We start from the raw sequence: 19653 nt of genomic DNA on the forward strand, positions 1-19653 counted from the left end.
TGATTTAAGTTACCCAGACGTTTTTAAATGAAGCCGACCTGTGACACCACACATTACCTCCTAACAAAGTCCTCTCTGGGTCTTACTGGAAAGCACAACTGCACTGTGACACCCCTCTCCATTAAGCTATGCTTTATTTCTACAAGAGCCTTGTTTCTCACAAATGTCTCTTAACTGAAAAAAAAGAAGAAAAAAAGGGGTCTTGAGCTCTCCCACAACGTTTAGCCTTTCTCTCCAGTCTCCAGAAGGCAGGGTAACCATCACTGAGCCCCCTTTGTCATGGGCGTCTCCATAGTTCGTATTTCTTCAAGCACTGTGCACAATCCATTTGCAAATGTATCTGCTGGGACCTTTGCTGGGATACCAGCACCCTCATCTGGTTTCCTCTGCGAAGATTGTTCAGGTGACACAGCTGAGCGTCTAGCATTGCCCTGCCATAAATAGCATTGTTTCTGAAAGCTTCAAGCTTTTGCGCTGCACCTGAAGAGCTCTGTATCTGGCCTTCCGTTTTTTGCAGTCTGCCTTCATGTTTTCTCACAACTCTCTAAGTCTGCCACTCCAAAGGTCAATCCCTCCGGTTTATCTTCAATCTATTTCAATGGTAATTTGTATTTCTCGAAGCATTTTGCATTGCCAGAGCATAACAGGGTTCTCTCTTCCGGTGTTAACTCCGGCTCATCTATACATTGTACAAGTTGTTCACTGTTGGTGTTAACTAGCAGCCCGCTCTGGGGCTTAAAAACTATCCCCTTTTCTTTGTCCCCACTAAGATATGGCTTTAAGGGTAAAAGGGTAAAACACTATGTAATAATGCAGGACCACCAACTTCACTTCCCACCAGGGCATGTTGACAGAGGAAAAATGGCCTCCTCTCTGCTCATCCAGCTCATCACCCTCAGGTGAAGTGGCGGCCTTTGGATATCTTGTCACCTGTAGTTTATGGTGGGTTTATGAGCACTATTAGGCCTCCAGAGGTCACCACCTATCTCGTCTGGCACAATCTGCCAACTGATGCACCTTCACAGCTCGGGAGAAGCCCCTAGGAGCTCCATCACTGTGCCACTTTAAGCCCAGTATCTCTCCTGGCCCGATGTTCCACTTGGTTGCTCGGGCTATCAGTCCACTCTGCCGCACACACAAAGTTGCAAACGCCAGCCATAACAGCATAAATGCTTGTGTCGATGCACCAATATGCGATCCTAAAAATCGGCCAGGAAGCAGAAGTCGGAGGCCTCACCGCTGTCGGAGGAACCAAGTTATGGCCATCAATCAAGTTGCCGGTGCCTCCAGAATTTTTGTCTAGTACGATGATTCACTGGCGCAAAGGGAGTCCAGGGCCATCTGTTGGAGAACTCAGAGGAATCCACCATCTTCGGCTCCAGACAGCCTCATCCTCCTAATTCTGTAGTTTTTAAAGGAGGACACCTAGTGATTTTTCTTTTTATCACTTCACACTTCAAATATGTGTTTTGACATGTTTAAATTACATGCTACAGGAATCTTGCCCCTTCTATTCCCTCTCTAGCTCAATGACTCTGTACCATCTACATCTCTGGCCGTGCCAATGTCTGACTTGGCAAAAAGGTTTAGTCTTACCTGGTCTGAGTTTCCACCGCAACAGAAGAAACAAGCACAGCAGACTCCTCAGGCAAAGAGTGCTCAAGAACAGGTGTAAGCTGCTGTTCGTTCTTGTTGTCTGACGTTGTCTGTGTCGATTCCACACCACATTTTTCTTTGATATCTGTAAAGCAGAAAGAACGTTTTTATCAAATGCAGTTCCTTTCTAAGACAAGGTACAAGATTATTTGGAACACAAACCGGTACAGTCTTGAGAAACATTATTGCCTTTGTTTCGAGTTTTGCAATATAAAAGTATCAAATAAATCAATACAAAGATGGAATGGTTGACTTTTAAGTAACTGTTTAACATGTCTTACAGTGGACCCCCTGGAACAATAAAGGCATCCTCTTTCTCAGTCATATAGGTAAACAAGCATTGGCATAGCCAATAGGTCTCGCTTGTGGGACCTTATAAGAATTTACTTTTGCAGCACAATATCCGATTATGCAACTCGGATATTGTGCTGCAAAACTAAATACTTATAAGGTCCCACAAGCGAGACCTATTGGCTATGCCAATGCTTGTTATATAGTGCGGACAACAGTAGTGATACATGAAGCAAAAATTACAAGTGAGCATGTTACAAAAGCAAACGTTACGTTACATGAGACAATAGTGACAGTTGTGCAAGTATCAAGAGCAAACAAAATACAAGAGGTAGCAAACGATATGTTCTTAGAGGAAACAAGCTTCTCGGCATTGCTGGTTGGGGGAGTGGGGGGGGGTGGGCGGGGGAGCAGCAGGCAGATGCGAGTGGAGAGCGCGCTGGAGAGGGAGGGGGTGGGAGGACTAGGCAGCGGGAGAGAGGGAGAAAGGAGCGCGAGGGAGGCGTTTTTAGATACATGAAGCCAAAATTACAAGTGAGCATGTTACAAAAGCCAACGTTACGTTACATGGGACAATAGTGACAGTTGTGCAAGTATCAAGAGCAACAAAATACAAGAGGTAGCAAACGATATGCAATAGCATATCTGAGGGAACACGGCCTGGGGGAAGCTGGCTGGGGAGGGGGAGGAGAAATGAAAGGAAGGCTGTGTTTGCGGGGAGAGAGAGGGGAGGTGCTGGTGTGGGAGGAGTGCTGCTACGGCAAGGCTGTGTTTGCGGGGAGAGAGAGGGGAGGTGCTGGTGTGGGAGGGGGGAGTTGCTGGTGTGGGAGGAGTGCTGCTAGGGGAGGAGAAGCCCTGGCAGTGAATGCTCGTGCATGTTCACGTGAACTGCAAGAAAACGCCGGGCTGAAACCCCTTAGAGGGTGGTTCTTGCTGACCAATCTAATTTTTCAATTTTAATAGCAAACAGGATTCGTCATAGGTAGGCAATGCGTTGATAACACTAACAAGATAAACAAGCTTTTGCAATGCAATAGGTCTCGCATTAGGAAAGTTTGAGCTATTATTGTAAATTACACATTTTTTATTTATGTTTTCTTTTTGAAAATAGCGAGATTAATAGCGTTGTCATTTACAATGCCAATAGTTATAACTTTCGCAAATGTGACACCTATAGCATTTGTAATGCAATATGTGTTGTATTTACGTGACGTACATGTATTGATATTACAAATAACAATGGCTTTTAATTTTTTTAATAATTAATACTTAAATAAAAGTTATTGTAATTTATAATGGCAATAGCTTAAACTTTTGTAAATAACTTTTGTGAAGATTATGTTCAGTGTATTTTATTGTGCGGAAAATCCAAGAACAGAAGTGAAATATTAACATTTTTTTTGTTACATTTGTAATAAAGCTTAAAACATTGAGAGAACATATTTGAACCAGTTGTTGTTGAATGGTTGCACAGATTGATGCTGTGGTGGTGCTGAGTGATGTTGTGATGGCGAACGAGTGATGCTGTGGCGTTCAGTGATGCTGTGGTAGCGCATAGTGATGCTGTGGTAGCGCATAGTGATGTTGTGGTGCCCCTGAGTGATGCTGTGGTGGTGCTGAGTGATGCTGTATGCTATGTTTTGTTTTGCTTTCCTATGTTTTGTTTTGTTATGCTATCCTATGTTTTGCTATCCTATGCTTTGATTTGTTATGCTATGCTATGCTGTGTTTTGTTATGCTATGCTATGCTTTGTTATGCTATGCTATGTTTTATTATGCTATGCTTTGTTTTGCTATGTTATGTTTTGTTACGCTATGCTATTTTTTGTTGTGTTTGGTATGCTATGCTTTGCTATGCTAATATATGTTTTGTTTTGCTCTGCTATATTTTGTTAAGCTATGCTATGTTTTGTTGTGTTTTGCTATGTTTTGTTATGCTGTGTTCTATTTTGTTATGCTATGTTTTGTTATGTTATGTTATGCTATGTTTTGCTATCCTATGCTTTCTTTTGTTATGATATGTTTTGCTACCCTATGCTTTTTTTTGTTAGGCTATGCTATGCTGTGTTTTGTTTTGCTATGCTATGTTTTGTTATGCTATGTTTTATTATGCTATGCTTTGTTTTGCTATGTTATGTTTTGTTACGCTATGCTATTTTTTTGTTGTGTTTGGTATGCTATGCTTTGCTATGCTAATATATGTTTTGTTTTGCTCTGCTATATTTTGTTAAGCTATGCTATGTTTTGTTGTGTTTTGTTATGTTTTGTTATGCTGTGTTCTGTTTTGTTATGCTATGTTTTGTTATGTTATGTTATGCTATGTTTTGCTATCCTATGCTTTCTTTTGTTATGATATGTTTTGCTACCCTATGCTTTTTTTTGTTAGGCTATGCTATGCTGTGTTTTGTTTTGCTATGCTTTGTTTTGTTATGCTAAGCTGGTGAGGGTGTGTGAGGGCGTGTGGGGGTGAGTGAGAGTGAGTGAGAGTGAGGGTGTGTGAGTGAGGGTGTGTGAGAGTGAGAGTGTGTGAGAGTGAGGGTGTGTGAGGGTAAGTGAGGGTGTGTGAGGGTAAGGGCATGTGAGGGTGAGTGAGGATGTGTGAGGGTGAGAGGGTGTGAGGGTGTGTGAGTGTGAGGGTGTGTGGGGGTGTGAGGGTGAGAGGGTTGTGAGGGTGAAGGGGTGTGAGGGTGAAGGGGTGTGAGGGGGGTGGGAGGGTGAAGGGGTGTGAGGGTGAAGGGGTGTGAGGGTGAAGGGGTGTGAGGGTGAAGGGGTGTGAGGGTGAAGGGGTGTGAGGGTGAAGGGGTGTGAGGGTGAAGGGGTGTGAGGGTGAAGGGGTGTGAGGGTGAAGGGGTGTGAGGGGGTGGGAGGGTGAGGGGGTGTGAGGGTGAGGGGGGTGTGAGGGTGATGGTGTGAGGGTGAATGAGGGTGTGTGAGGGTGGGTGAGGGGGTGTGAGAGTGAGGGGGTGTGAGGGTGAGGGGTGTGAGGGTAAGGGGGTGTGAGGGTGAGGGGGTGTGAGGGTAAGTGAGGGTGAGGGGGTGTGAGGGTATGAGGGTGAGGGGGTGTGAGGGTATGAGGGTGAGGGGGTGTGAGGGTATGAGGGTGAGGGGGTGTGAGGGTATGAGGGTGAGGGGGTGAGGGGGTGTGAGGGTGAGGGGGTGTGAGAGTGAGGTGTGTGAGGGGGTGTGAGGGTGAGAGGGTGGGTGAGGGTGAGAGGGTGGGTGAGGGTGAGAGGGTGGGTGAAGGTGAGAGGGTGGGTGAGAGGGTGGGTGAGAGGGTGGGTGAGGGTGAGTGAGAGGGTGAGTGAGAGGGTGAGTGAGAGGGTGAGTGAGAGGGTGAGTGAGGGTGAGGGGGGGTGTGAGGGTGAGAAGGTGGGTGAGAAGGTGGGTGAGGGTGGGTGAGAGGGTGTTTGAGGGTGTGTGTATGTGTGAGGGTGTGTGTGAGGGTGTGTGAGGTTGAGGGGGTGTGAGGGTGAGGGGGTGTGAGGGTGAGGGGGTGTGAGGGTGAGGGGGTGTGAGGGTGAGTGGGTGAGGGTGAGTGGGTGAGTGGGTGAGGGTGAGAGGGTTGTGAGGGTGAGGGGGGTGAGGGTGTGTGAGGCTGAGGGTGTGTGAGAGTGAGAGGGTGTGAGGGTGTGTGAGAGTGAGAGGGTGTGAGGGTGTGTGAGAGTGAGGAGGGGTGAGGGTCCGAAGTAAATGGTGGCCGGGCAGACATCATAAGACCGAGAGAAACACAAATCTTAAGATAACAGTGCTCGAAGGGGTTGTGGCCTTTAGTATATACGTACGCGGCATTCCATTTTAGAAAAAACCTACAAGATACAGAATCATGGTGAAAAAGAATCCCTGAAAAGGCCTCTGTGTGGACATGGGACACCCATTAAAAGCAATTGCGCACCAATTAATGACTATTGAAAACAATGCTACTCTCCCAGGGCAACTTAAATTTGCGGAGGTGCCTAGGTAAAGAGAGGCTGGTGGAAGGCCTCTGCGTGTGTTGAGGGCTGTCCCAGGAAGGCGCACATGATATAAATCAGCAGGTATCTGTGCTATAAACGCACTAATGTAAGGGTATTTTAGGGCCACACCTCTGCACACCTGATCCTCACATTTACTACATTTTGTTTCTAGGAAACGGATGCTTGAAGTCAAGAAAAGTGAGTTCACCTTTTCGAGTTATTCTCCAGTAACCTAGAAATGAGGGTTGCGGTGGGAGGCAAATGAAACCTGTCTGCCGATTTAAATAACAGTTTCTGAGAGATGCAGCTTTCAGGAGCAAAACAAGTAGCGAACTAAAGACCTCCTTGAAAAATAACAGTTAAGAGTGCTGTGTGAGAATTAAAACACATGAGGATAAATATGAGAAAACTTGAGAGTCTGACCTACAGTGCAAGATAAAATGCACCAAAACACATTTTGACAAGTTAGCATGCTGATCATAAAATCACAGGCAGGCAGATCACTGCAAGGAAGCAAAGTAAAATAGAACAAGGACTGGGCGGGAAGGTAGGGGGGAATGTCAGCAGGAAGCGAGGGGGTGACAAATGGTGAGTATTTCGCGGCCGCTTTGATGTTCTGAGTGGCTGCACGACTGACTGAGAACATCAAAGCGGCCGCGAAGCATGGTGGTTTGTGACGTGGCTGGTGTGTGTGTGTGGGGGCGGGGGGGAGTGGGAGGCATTCCTTTGAAGTGTCAAGCGCATTGGCAGGTCGAGACCTAAAAAGGCCTTGTTTACAATTTATACGGTTGGTCTGCAATGTAGGGTGTCACAAAACAGCACAGCTGAATGATCGGCATAAACTACAACGCAATGAGATGTAAAGACAGACACATTTAAAGCAGAAATCTCTCAAGGAAAAATATAGTGTTATTACATAAGGTCATGCAGAAAAAAATGCCATAACCTTAGAAGAACATACATTGACTTAAACGCAGCTGTCATCTGTTTGCACTACCGAGCACCAATGCGTATTCTCTCTTGTACAACCAACTCCATTACTCGTTGCCATGGCATGCATGGTTCCAGCAATGCTGTATGAAGTATAATGCAGCTTCCGTTCTAAAGCACAGGAATGAAAGGGGTCACGACTTGGACGGGAGCTCTCATCGCTGCAGCACAACGTCAGGTACTGTCACATCAATCAAGCTGCGGCCGTGACATCTGTCAGAGAGGCGACAGTGGCTGTCGACGCAGGCAGGAGTCTGCTAAGCGGGCCTGGCACACAGGACGCGCTCAGCTTTAAACCGGCACCGGGCTGGGCAAACCCTGTCAAAAAGCACATGCCTGGCGATTGTAAGCACGACGATCAACGGCTAAAAATATCAGGGAAATTAGTTTATGTAAACACTGAAGATGGACTAAAAGTATTCTTGTGTATCCACCAACCTTTACAAAGTATGACGACTTTCTGCAACTGTCAAAGCAGTGATTAAGGATATATTTTATTTGTGTAAATATGGAGTGATAAAACGGTGTGCACGATAATGTTCACTGGGAGCAGATTTTTTTGGAGCGCTCAAACTCCAGTCGATCACACTCTAGTCTGCCAAGAAAATGCAGACTATGGAGTGACAGCGTGTGAAAGACGGTGAAATGGCAGCGCAGGAGCTGGAGACCTCCTCTGACGTGTGAGCTTTTCACTCTGCCGTGTGTTAGCCAAGGGCCTGCTCAGCAGCGTGCGAGGGAAGAAGGGTCTAACCCAGGCCATCTTAGCCCACCTCCACGGAGTAACAACAATGGTGCTAACTGGGCTGGGTATGATAGTGATCGGCAGGACAAGCAATAGGCCAACCAAAAGAGAAATGTGTAGGTTATGTCAGTGTGGGATGAGGAGGAGGAGGGAGAAACCCTGAGTGAGAATGGGCGAAAGCGATTGAAGTGTGCAAGGCACACTGACTGAGACTTAAAATGTACAGGGAATGCACGACCTATTTCTCTCCCAAAAGTTGATTTGGGTATAATTTGGTGGAAATAAGGACATCTAAATGGATGTACCCAAGTGCTACGGGATTCCATGGAATGGGATGTAAAATAATTGTACAACAGAGTCACTACATCAGTGAACACATGTCTGCCTCCAATACCTTCGGGTAAGCCCACAAGACTGCAAAATAAACAAGCTTTTACTACAAAAAAATGGCCACCAGATGGCAGTATAAGACAGCCTGTAGAGAATGCCAGCATAGTTCAGGCCCAATTCAAAGAAGTTAAAAAAATGCGAGTCACGGCCTGGCGGCCGTGAAGTGTGAAGATGCGTGGGATGAGAGAAGGCAGGCGCTGGAGAGGGCGGGGGTGGGCAACTCAAGCGACCATATGGAGAGGGAGGGGGGTGGGCTGCCTGCTGGGAGAAGCTTGTGTGAGGGAGGCTGGACTGCCTTTGATGATGGAATGCGAGCTCGTGCACGAGGAGCTTGTGGTCACGTGATTCTCGTGAACTGTTGGAAATCCGCTTTTGGAGAGCCTTTTGCGAGCCTTGGGTTTAAGTAGTGGTTAAGCTGCATTAGACTTGCATATTCGTTCCTTGCGGAATGGAATAGGCGAGACCTAAAAACTAAAAACAAAGTGTACAAAGTACTGGTAAAAACGCCTTGCTTCTTGTACCAGACACAGCAAAAGCTTTCAAAAGGGTTAACTGGACTTGCTTGCAACATGAGCTTAAGTTACTCAGGTTTGGTCCACCGGTCACTTTTCAGATGCTAGCCACCTACAAAACTCCTATGGCCCAGTTAGTGTGAATGGATTGGCCTCTACATCTGTGACTGCCAAGATGCGTACCTGGCAAGGCTGTCCCCTCTCACCCTTATTGTTTGCCCTGTGCATGCAACCCTTGGTTAACCACATGCACTGTATGGTCAGATCTGAGAAGTAGTCATAAGCAAGGACGAGTTCGAACTGTCTGTTTGATGATGATGTGATAGTACGTGTAATGGATCATGTGAAATCAATCCCAACACTTGTTGACAAAGTTGAGTGCAATGTCAGGATTTAGAATCAACTTCTAGAACTCTGAATTATTAGCCTTGAATGCCCCAGAAGTACAGATGAATATCATATGGATGGATTTACCTCTTAATTGCGTCACCCCAGCAGTTACATGTTTTGGGGAATGAGTAGCTACATCTACATCTCAGATACTATTGTTGAATTTGCTTCACACTCCTCTCCCCTTTTTGGGGAAGGATCCAGTATGTAGGCCTTGGAGTCTCGAGTCCCCTCTGAGAGAGTCTACTGCGTATGGGGAGCCTCTCGCAACAGAGATGGGGAAATTATACCACTTCCCCTGGGATCACAGCTTACTGGACTTTGGACGCAGCTTTGACTCGTATACCGTTTTGTGTCCCCGTATCCCTCCCTCTCCTCCTCTTTCCATGCTGTGTCTCTCACCCTCCCCATCTCTATTCTCTCTCTTCTTCCCCTGCTCCCACCCACCCTCCCCTGAATTATCTCCCCTTGCCCGCTTTTTCCCTTATGTATATGTCCTTTTTGTTTGTCTCTAGCTTACATGTAACTATGTTTGCCAAGCACTAATAACTGTGTAACCTTTGTAATGATGTAACCTGCAACTATGGTCTGATACTCATGTAAAGCGCTCTGATACCTCCGGGTCTAGCCAGCACTAAATAAAATCTTTCAAATTAAAAAATTAAAAAATACAAGAGCTACATTTACTGCACAGGACTCGTTATCAAGGACAGGCAGGATAGCAACTGTGAAATAGACATCCAATTCCACTTGTACTCACAATCATCCAACAACAACTCCAGACGGCTATAGACAAAACTATCTTGAGCGGAAAAAGGGTCAGTACGCCATGGAAACATAGTTTATATAGACAGTTATTTAAATGTACCTAGGTGTATAGATAGATATAGATAGAGTTCGATAAATAAATAGATCGATAGATATATCTCTACCTCCCAGGAAGGAATGGCAGTCCCACCTATATTGCCTTGCAGCTAAGGGGTCTGGAAGATGGGATAAAAAGAAAACTAACAAGTAATGATGCCTTGTTGACCATCTCATAGCCGGGTCCGCTCTGTGCTTGATGCTGTGGTTAGCAAAGAAGCACAGAAGATGGCAGTGATACTCCTGGCAAATAACTTAGGCTACAATCAGCACCTCGGTACAGACAGCAAAAATAAGGGATTTACCACCTTTCCCTCACCTTTAAATTATGTGACAACTCCTATTTCTCACTGGGGCTGGAGAGGTGAGGATTTTAAGTATGGAGGGATCACAAGAGTAATATACTGTGCCCCCTTTTTAACAAAGTGACAATTAAATCAGCCCAGGGAGTACAGATTATCTAAAACTGAGAATTCAATTATTAGCAGTTGTATCCCTAGGCACTACACCTGTTAAACAAGTTCGACACCACTAGAGATCTCAGTGTTTGAGAACTACTTGCCAAGAGAAATGGAGCACTGCTTCAATTGCTGCATTCAAGAAATTCTCTTAACAGCGACAACTGGCACAAAATACTCTGGGGTCACAAGAATATTTTGTCGGAAATTCAGAGACAGTGAATAAACTGCACAATGACAAATGGGACTCAGTAAAATGTACGTCAAAGTTGAACTGTGTTGGTTTCACACTCGAGAAAATAAATGATTGGGGTAGCTTAAAATCTAAGATGAAGCAGATGTTTAAGCCACCAGCTCCTTGGCACACTTGCTGTGGCACTGTTCCATATTTCATAAATTCTAGGAGAACAATCTAAAATCTGTTTATATGTCTGCTATTCAGTTACCTAGACACCCAATATTTGTGCAGCCTGGCATCCTTTACACCGGTCCTTGCTCTTCAAGATCCACTAGAGGTAAGCATCTTGTAGACCGTGGTCTCATTTTATGAGCCTGTTATTACAATACTATGAAAGATACGTTGAATCCTGCATAATAATTATATTACAACTAATCCGATTTAGATGTTAACCATAGTATAACATTGTTGTTACTGTGTTTCAGTGAATCAATAGTCTATTCCACTATCCTCAGGTCACAAGACAGCTACATCGACACTTGTTAGATTACGAAGGGACAAACAATGTATTCCAAATACGTTTTCTATGTAAACAAGAAAAATAAAAAAATAATACACTATAAAATTCTGACTGGTACAATACGTTTGTAGCTATTACTATACATTTTACTGTATATTAAGTTCAAAGGATTACCTACACTTTAGCATAATTGTACAATACCATGCATACATTAATTATTTAAACCCGCCAGGCTTGAGGTGGTCTTCCCTTCAACTTATGCCTTCCTCCCCTACTTTTTCTGACCTTGTTTCTTCTAGTATTAGGACTCTGCGCATTTTACTACAGCTAACCGGTGCTTAAGTGCTTGTGCTCATTCCCCTTAACATGGTAATAGTGGTTCATCCCATATTGGCAAATTTAATTTACTTATAAGTCACTAGTAAAGTGATACTCCCTGTACCCAAGGTATGTAAATTAAATTCGACTAGTGGGTCTGCAGCACTGAGTGTACCACCCACTTAAGAACTTTAACCATGTCTCAGGCCTGCCAATGCAAATCATGTGTGTGCAGTTTACACTGCCATGTCGACCTGGCAAAATTAAGCCTTTTGCCATGCCCAAACCTTTTCTTTCTATACATACCTTTTACTCCCACTGCTGATCTGCCAGATACGACCCTCCTACCAGCCCCCTATGTTTGCATCCCCTATGCTTCTGAGTCATTGAGAATGTTGGGGACTGACTGACCTTAACACCAAGGTCACAATCCCCCTGCCTGAGCTCAAGATGGCCACCTCAGTTGGTCTCTCCACAATGCCTCCACCACTACTGGACAATAGAACTTATCATCGACCTGATCTTAACCACATCCTTCACCTGACCTTGATCCTGCTCTCCCTCTAGGACATGTACTCTTCAAATTTTTCCTCGACTGTGGAGACCCTGCCATTTGACCGATGCCCTGTAGAGCTCCCTGTTAGCTGAAGAGGAGATGAGCTGTGGATCCCCCCCTCGGCCGTCACCTACCCAGCCGGACTTTGGGCAGACGTTACTTCGTCTCTCTGCCGTATCTCCCTCCCACCCTTCACCCTACCCCCATCCCCCTCTATGCTCCCTTCTTCTTGCTTTCTATCCCATAAATGTTTTTCTGTTGAGACCTAGCTATTTGACCGATGCCCGGTGGAGCTACCTGATAGCTGAAGAGGAGATAGGCTGCGGATTCCACCTCAGCCGTCACCTACCCAGCCGGACCTTGGGCAGACTTTCCCTTCGTCTCTCCGTTGTACCCTACCCCTTTCTCCTCTACCCCTTTCCTCTTCTCACTCCATTTTCCTTTTCTTCTATGTTCCTTAAATGTTTTTACTGATATCATTGGTAACTTGTAACTGATGAAAGTTTGCAACCATGTGGAACCTTATGTAAAGAGCTCTGATATTTTCGGATCTAGCCAGCGCTATATAAGACTCTAAATAAAATAAATAAATATACATATAAATCACCCCTAAGGTGTGCCCCGGACAACTCAGAGAGCAGGGTGCAGTGCATTTAAAAGGCAGGACATGTACTTTTAAGTTTTACGTGCCCTGGTAATGAAAGACTCCGTGTTGGTTTTCACTACTGCAAGGCCTACATCTCCCATTAGAATTACCTTAATACACTTTATAAGAGTCATTTCCAAATGGGAAGATGATTCAAGTTTGGTGTCTATGGAATCACAATTTAAAATAAAAAATTATGTTGAAGTTGGATTTTAAATTTAAATTCTGAAAATGCCAATATTAGACAGTGGCATTTTCTTACTTTAGCAAGAAATAATTCCCTTGACCCAACTTTAGATATAACGCAATAGTCAAACAAGCATATACAATGTAACACTAATACAATAAATGATCATTTCTTATTTATTAAAAAAATCAATCAACAAATTATTCCTCTCATAGTACAACAACAATTTAAAATACAAGTAAACTTGTAACACTTTAAAAAGACAATATATTCTAGGAGCTGTGTCCATTAGTGTACTAACTAAAGCTGGGTCAAGGGAATTATTTCTTGCCTGGGTAGTAGTACCCCATTTCCCTTGATTTTATTAAGGGGTCCCTCTCGTTTTTCTGACTATTTTCTTACTTTAGTCATTTGGTGCCTCTCTGCCTGCCTCTGATCACATGTCTGGAGTGGGGGTGACAGCGGGGCGTTGTGCTTTCCCCCTAGCCAGCCACATACAATGAGAGCTTAGGTGTGAATTGATGGGCCATCTTGGCAGGATGGGAAGGAGGAGCTGGACACAGCCTCCCTTACACCTGAACAGCTTGTGTCCTGTACAACATTATTATACCCCAGCACTCTAAGCGTTAAATAGATAACAGTGTATAACCTTGATAAGTTGGTATCATACAACTCGAAATTCAATATTTTAAAGGCATACAACAGACATGAGTTTGTACAAATGTTTATTTTCTTTTAATTTATGCAGATATTCCATATATTACCTACTGGCGATAGCCAGTAGGTATATATAGTTAGGATTGTTTTCCATAGGGAAACATTCTATTGGGAATAACTTTGGCGCCGGTTGAGGAATCTTCCTGAAATTTTCCTTAACTTTGCCTCGCGGCGCTCCGCTCCTTCCCTTAAAGTTTGGGGGGGATTCGTCAAGCGGGGGCCAAGATAAAAGGGGGGGTCCCAAAACGTGTTTTCCCCATGTTAATTTCCATAGGGCGGTTGGACTCACTTTTAGTCCGAACGGCTGAATGGTTTTCCACCAAACTTGGCAAAATTGTAGGGACTGGTAGCCCGATGTGCCTTTGCTATGTCTCAAGATATGTGCTCCAGTGGCTTTTACGAAAATTAACTTTGAAAAAATATATATTGGGCTATATATATGTTAGAGCCCAAATGTAGCCCAATGTAGCCCAATGTAGCCCAAAGATGGCCACCAGAGACAAAAAAAAACAAATGTAGCCCAAATATCAGCCAGATGTAGCCCAACTATAGCCCAATGACAGAATGTCCCAGAGTGTTCTAAAGAACAACTAGAGCGCTAACAGTCTTATTTATGACAAAAGTATGGCACACCTGAAGTCATCTTGGTTGGAATAAAGTGTTAAAACAATTAATTTGCAAAGGAACAAAATGAGGGGGTTCATTTTGCCATAGAAATTATGATTAGTGCTGAAGAAAGAAAAATTAGGGCACATTTTGAGTGACTTCTCAAATCCTCTTATATTTAATTAAAAAAATTCTGATATGCAGTGTCCCAAGATGGCCACCAGAGACAAAAGAGCCCAAATATCAGCCAGATGTAGCCCAACTATAGCCCAATGACAGAATGTCCCAGAGTGTTCTAAAGAACAACTAGAACGCTAACAGTCTTACTTATGACAAAAGTATGGCACACCTGAAGTCATCTTGATTGGAATAAAGTGGTAACACTTACTACATTTAATTTGAAAAGGAACAAAATGAGGGGTTTCATTTTGCCATAGGAAATCTATATATATATATATATATATATATATATATATATATATATATATATATTCACTGAAAAAACCATAGGTTACACACCAGTTACAGTTAGGAATCAGCATTTAAAAAACCTTTGAAATTCACTGAAAAAACCATAGGTTTCAGGCCTTATATAGTTAGGAATCAGCATTTAAAAAACCTTTGAAATTCACTGAAAAAACCATAGGTTTCAGGAGTTATATAGTTAGGAATTCGTTTTTAAAAAACCTTTGAAATTCACTCAAAAAACTATAAGTTTTAGTGGTGTTCGTGTTAGCTGGACATTTTACTCATACAAAACCAATGAAATTGCTCCTATATAGTTAGTTGTACTAACTATATTTCGCGCACCCGCAATCCACTGCTGATGATGTCACATATTAGATCATTCATGACATGGTCAGTGACATCACTGATGACATCACTGATGACATCATCCACATGACAATCACATACACCTTTTCATACACTATTACAATTTTTCATCACTGTTTGTAAAATACAGAGTATCATATTTAAATCCATTGTCACAGCAATACAAGTATCTAAAAATCCACTCAGTGATTCATAGATGTATACACACATCTAATCACTTACCTATGGATTCACTCATACATGCTGTCAATGAACAATAGAACACTATCAAAAATACTTATACATCTATATCGACATTAAACAGCACGCATCCTATTCACATATGAAGTCATCCTACTCACTTATGCAAACAATGGATCATACTTACATATTTACTTAGCAAAACACTTATACAAACAACACTTCTTCTATTCATTTAGATAGTAAGTCATACTTAGTGAATTATAAAATCATTATTACAAGTATACAGTTATCCATACAGTCACTCACACAATCATTGTGTCTTATGTATACTTATTTATATACAACAACTGACACATACACTGCCTTTTATTTTTCTAGTTTGTTGGACCTGTACCTTTGAGAAATATATTTGCTCATCACCACACCCATAAAGAGATTCCCTCACCCAAACTGTTAGAACATGTAGTTTTAACTTCATATATCTACTGAATCAACTATTCACACATCTTTGGACAGTCACACCCCCCCACCGAACCACACACACTTTCACACTCCCATACAAATACTCAGTTAACTAATCAATAACTAATATAGTCAAGTCAAGTCAAGTCAGAATTTATATAGCGCACTACATACCCATAGGGTCTCAAGGCGCTTGAGGAGGGGGGGGAGGTTTACTTATCGAATATCCATGTTTTAAGTTGTTTTCTGAAGGCTAGGTGGTTTTGAGTAAGGCGGAGGTGGGTGGGAAGGGAGTTCCAGGTCTTGGCCGCTAAGTAGGAGAAGGATCTTCCTCCCATGGTGGCTTTGTGGATGCGCGGTACAGCGGCGAGGGCTTGGTTGGACGAACGCAGCTGGCGGGTGGGGGTGTAAAAGGAGATGCGCGTGTTGAGGCAATCAGGTCCAAGTTCGCGTGTTGAGGCAATCAGGTCCAATTTCGTAAAGGGCTTTGTGTGCGTGGGTGAGGAGGCGGAACGTTATTCCCTTGTTGACGGGGAGCCAGTGAAGGTCTTTCAGGTGAGCGGAAATGTGGTCTGTGCGGGGGATGTCTAGTATGAGTCTGGCTGAAGCATTTTGGATGCGTTGGAGTTTTTTCTGTAGTTTCGCGGTGGAGCCGGCGTAGAGGGTGTTTCCGTAGTCCAGGCGGCTTGTGACCAGTGCGTGGGTGACCGTTTTTCTTGTTTCGGTGGGGATCCAGTGAAATGTTTTTTTGAGCATGCGTAGGATGTTGAAGCATGAGGATGAGACGGCGTTGACTTGTCTGGTCATCGAGAGTGAGGAGTTCAGGATGATGCCCAGGTTCCGTGCGTGGTCCGTCGGTATGGGGGATTTTCCTAGGTCCGTGTGCCACCAGGAGTTGTCCCAGGCGGAAGGGGATGAGCCTAAGATGAGGACTTCCGTTTTGTCCGAGTTCAGTTTCAGACGGCTGTGCTTCATCCACTCGGATACTTCTTTCATTCCTTCGTGTAGGTTGGTTTTGGCGGTGGTTGGGTCTTTGGTGAGTGAGAGGATCAGCTGAGTGTCATCAGCGTAGGAAATGATGTTGAGGTTGTGTTGACGTGCGATGGTTGCGAGGGGGCTCATGTAGACGTTGAAGAGGGTGGGGCTGAGTGATGATCCTTGCGGGACGCCGCAGATGACTTCGGTGGCCTCTGACTTAAAAGGGGGGAGGCGGACTCTCTGAGTTCTTCCAGCGAGGAACGAAATGATCCAGTCCAATGCTTTTCCTTGAATTCCGATGTTTCTGAGGCGTTGTATCAGGGTGCTATGGCAGACTGTGTCGAACGCTGCGGAGAGGTCAAGGAGGATAAGGGCGACTGTGTCTCCGTTGTCCAGTAGTGTTCGAATGTCGTCTGTTGCTGCGATGAGGGCGGTTTCGGTGCTGTGTTTGGCTCGGAAGCCAGACAGTGAGGGGTCGAGTGATTTGTTGGTTTCGAGGAAGGTGGCGAGCTGATTGTTAATGGCTTTCTCAATGACTTTGGCAGGGAATGGGAGGAGCGAGATAGGGCGGTAGTTTTTGAGTTCGGTGGGGTCAGCTGTGGGTTTCTTCAGAAGGGCGCTGAGTTCGGCGTGTTTCCAGCTTTCTGGAAATGTGGCGGAGTTAAGGGAGCAGTTGATGACATCTCGGAGATGGGGTGCGATGATGGAGTTTGCTTTGTTGAAGATATGATGGGGACATGGGTCTGTAGGGGAACCTGAGTGGATGGAGTTCATCATGCGAATGGTCTCTTCTGTGGTGATTGTGTTCCATTCGAAAAGGATATTTGGAGGAGGTAACGGTTCGGAGGTGAGTGGGGTGGACTGGTTTGCAGGTTGACTGTCGAAGCTGTAATGGATGTCGGCGATTTTGTCATGAAAGAATGAGGCAAGGGAGTCGCATAGGACTTGAGAGGGGGTGATGTCGTTAGAGCTGGCAGTGGGGTTGGTGAATTCTTTGATGATGTTGAAAAGTTCCTTGCTGTTGTGGGCGTTGTTGTCTAGTCGGTCTTTGAGTGCTGATTTCTTGGCTGTCCGTATTAGTTGGTGGTGTTTGCGGGTGGCGTTTTTGGAGGCGGCTTGGGTGATAGTGTTAGGGTCTGTTTTCCAAGATTTCTCCAGGGAACGGCAGAGCTTCTTGGATTTCTTAAGGTCATCGTTGAACCAGGGGGCGTTCTTGCTTCCTTGCTTGGTTTGATGTTTTTTCAAGGGTGCTAATTTGTCGGCGGTTTGGGTTAGCCATTGTGTGAGGTTGATGGCGGCTTGGTTAGGTTTCGTTGAATAGTCAGGGGGTTTTTGAAGAAGCGATGTTGAGATCTGGTCGATGGTGATTTTGTTCCACTTTCTTCGCAGAGTTGGTTGAAGGGGGTTGTGGATCGAGGTCTTATTGTAAACAAAGTGGATGCAGCTGTGGTCTGTCCAGTGAAGGGGTGTGGTATGAGTGAAGGAGATATGCTTGCTGGAAGTGAAGATAGGGTCGAGTGTGTGTCCTGCATAGTGTGTGGGGGTGTTAACAAGTTGTTTGAGTCCGAGATTGGCGAGATTGTCCAGAAGGGTGGTGGTGTTATTGTCGTTGATCTTTTCCAGATGAAAATTGAGGTCTCCCAGTAGAATGTATTCTTCCGAAGGGAGGGCGTGTGGGGTGATAAAGTCAGTGATGTCTTCGCTGAATTTTGTTCGGGGTCCTGGTGGCCTGTAGAGGAGGGTGCCCCTAAGTGTTGTCTTGGGGTCGGTGTGGATCTGGAAGTGAAGGTGTTCGGCGATAGCGAGGTTGTCATCTGAGCTCGTTGAGACGCGGATGGTGTTCTTGTGGACGATGGCGATGCCTCCTCCTGTTTGGATGGGGCGGTCCTTACGGATGATCTTGTAGCCGTCCGGGATGGCTATGGAGATGTCTGGAGCTGACGAGGCATTCATCCAGGTTTCTGTTAGGAAGGCGATGTCCGGGGAAATGGTGTCAAGTAGATTCCAGAGGTCGATTGCGTGTTTGTGAACCGAGCGGGTGTTGAGAAGGATGCATTTGAGGTGGTTGGTGGTGGCTCTCTGTTTGGTGTTAGTGGATTTGGATTGGGGCTTGACGCAGGTGAATTTGCAGGAGTGGCAGGTGAAGGGTCCATGGATGTGTCCCGGTGCGGCTTGGGCACAGTTAGGGAGTCGGCCGGAGTTAAGTGCAAGGAGGGAGGAGGCGGCGTATGTAATGCGGGGAGGATGGGTGAAGCGGGGACCAGGGGGTCTGGCTCTGGGCGCGGTCCAGGCGCGGACGGGCGTAGACGGGCTTACCTTTGGCGCACCTTCGGCGCGGCCGTAGCGCGTGGACGCTGCGCGTTGAAGCATCTGTCATAAGTAGAGAGGTGGAGGGGGGCGGAGAGTGGGAGGGGGAGCTGGGAGGCGGGAGCGTAGGGGGAGGGACGGGCTGCAGGCACAACAAAATGGTGGACAAACAACAACAAAAAGGACAACAGGACGCTATGGGCGCAATCAGGCAGCAATTGTGCTCAGGGCGGCAATGCGGGCAATGCGATCTAGCGGTGGAGCACACAGGCGCTATATAAATCAAATCACCAAACCAAGCAAAGCGGAGCACTATGCCTCAGACCGGGTTCAAATCAATTTGATTAAAGGTATGGCAGTGGGGAGAAGCAGCGTCACGCGCACAGGCACGATATAAATAATAAACACAATGAGAGCGATGTGGAGCGCTAACGCTACAGACCGGGAGCGAGATCAATTTGATTAAAGGTATGACAGTGGGGAGAAGCAGCGTCACGCACACAGGCACAATTTAAATAGTAAACACAATGTAAGCAGTGCAGAGCGCTACGCTACAGACCGTGTGCAGAATCAATTCAAATAAAGTGTGGCAGTGGGGAGAAGTAGCGCTACGATACCAATAAAGCGCTACGAGGTCGGGAGGAAGGGTGGAGCGACCGCTTCACAAGGAGTCAGGCTGGTCACGGAGAATCCTCAGCAGGGCTGTTCCTGGTGACTCGTGGGTGGGAGGGGGAGCTGGGAGCGTAGGGGGAGGGACGGGCTGCAGGCACAACAAAATGGTGGACAAACAACAACAAAAAGGACAACAGGACGCTATGGGCGCAATCAGGCAGCAATTGTGCTCAGGGCGGCAATGCGGGCAATGCGATCTAGCGGTGGAGCACACAGGCGCTATATAAATCAATATAGACTTTC

At 45.3% G+C, this 19653-nt stretch overlaps 1 protein-coding gene across 15 annotated transcripts in view; it reads right to left on the reverse strand.

The window, feature by feature from the left end:
• The window catches only part of KMT2C (lysine methyltransferase 2C), a 1799940-nt gene that overhangs the window by 1507806 nt on the left and 272481 nt on the right, over positions 1-19653 (reverse strand). For all 15 annotated transcript variants that reach the window (XM_078663231.1, XM_078663229.1, XM_078663237.1 and 12 more), the window contains exon 3: positions 1597-1741. In XM_078663231.1, coding sequence (XP_078519357.1) covers positions 1597-1741 — 145 coding nt within the window. The remainder of the gene's footprint in view (positions 1-1596; positions 1742-19653) is intronic.

The sequence above is a fragment of the Lissotriton helveticus genome, chromosome 10, assembly GCF_964261635.1.
Source record: "Lissotriton helveticus chromosome 10, aLisHel1.1, whole genome shotgun sequence".
NCBI lineage: Eukaryota > Metazoa > Chordata > Amphibia > Caudata > Salamandridae > Lissotriton > Lissotriton helveticus.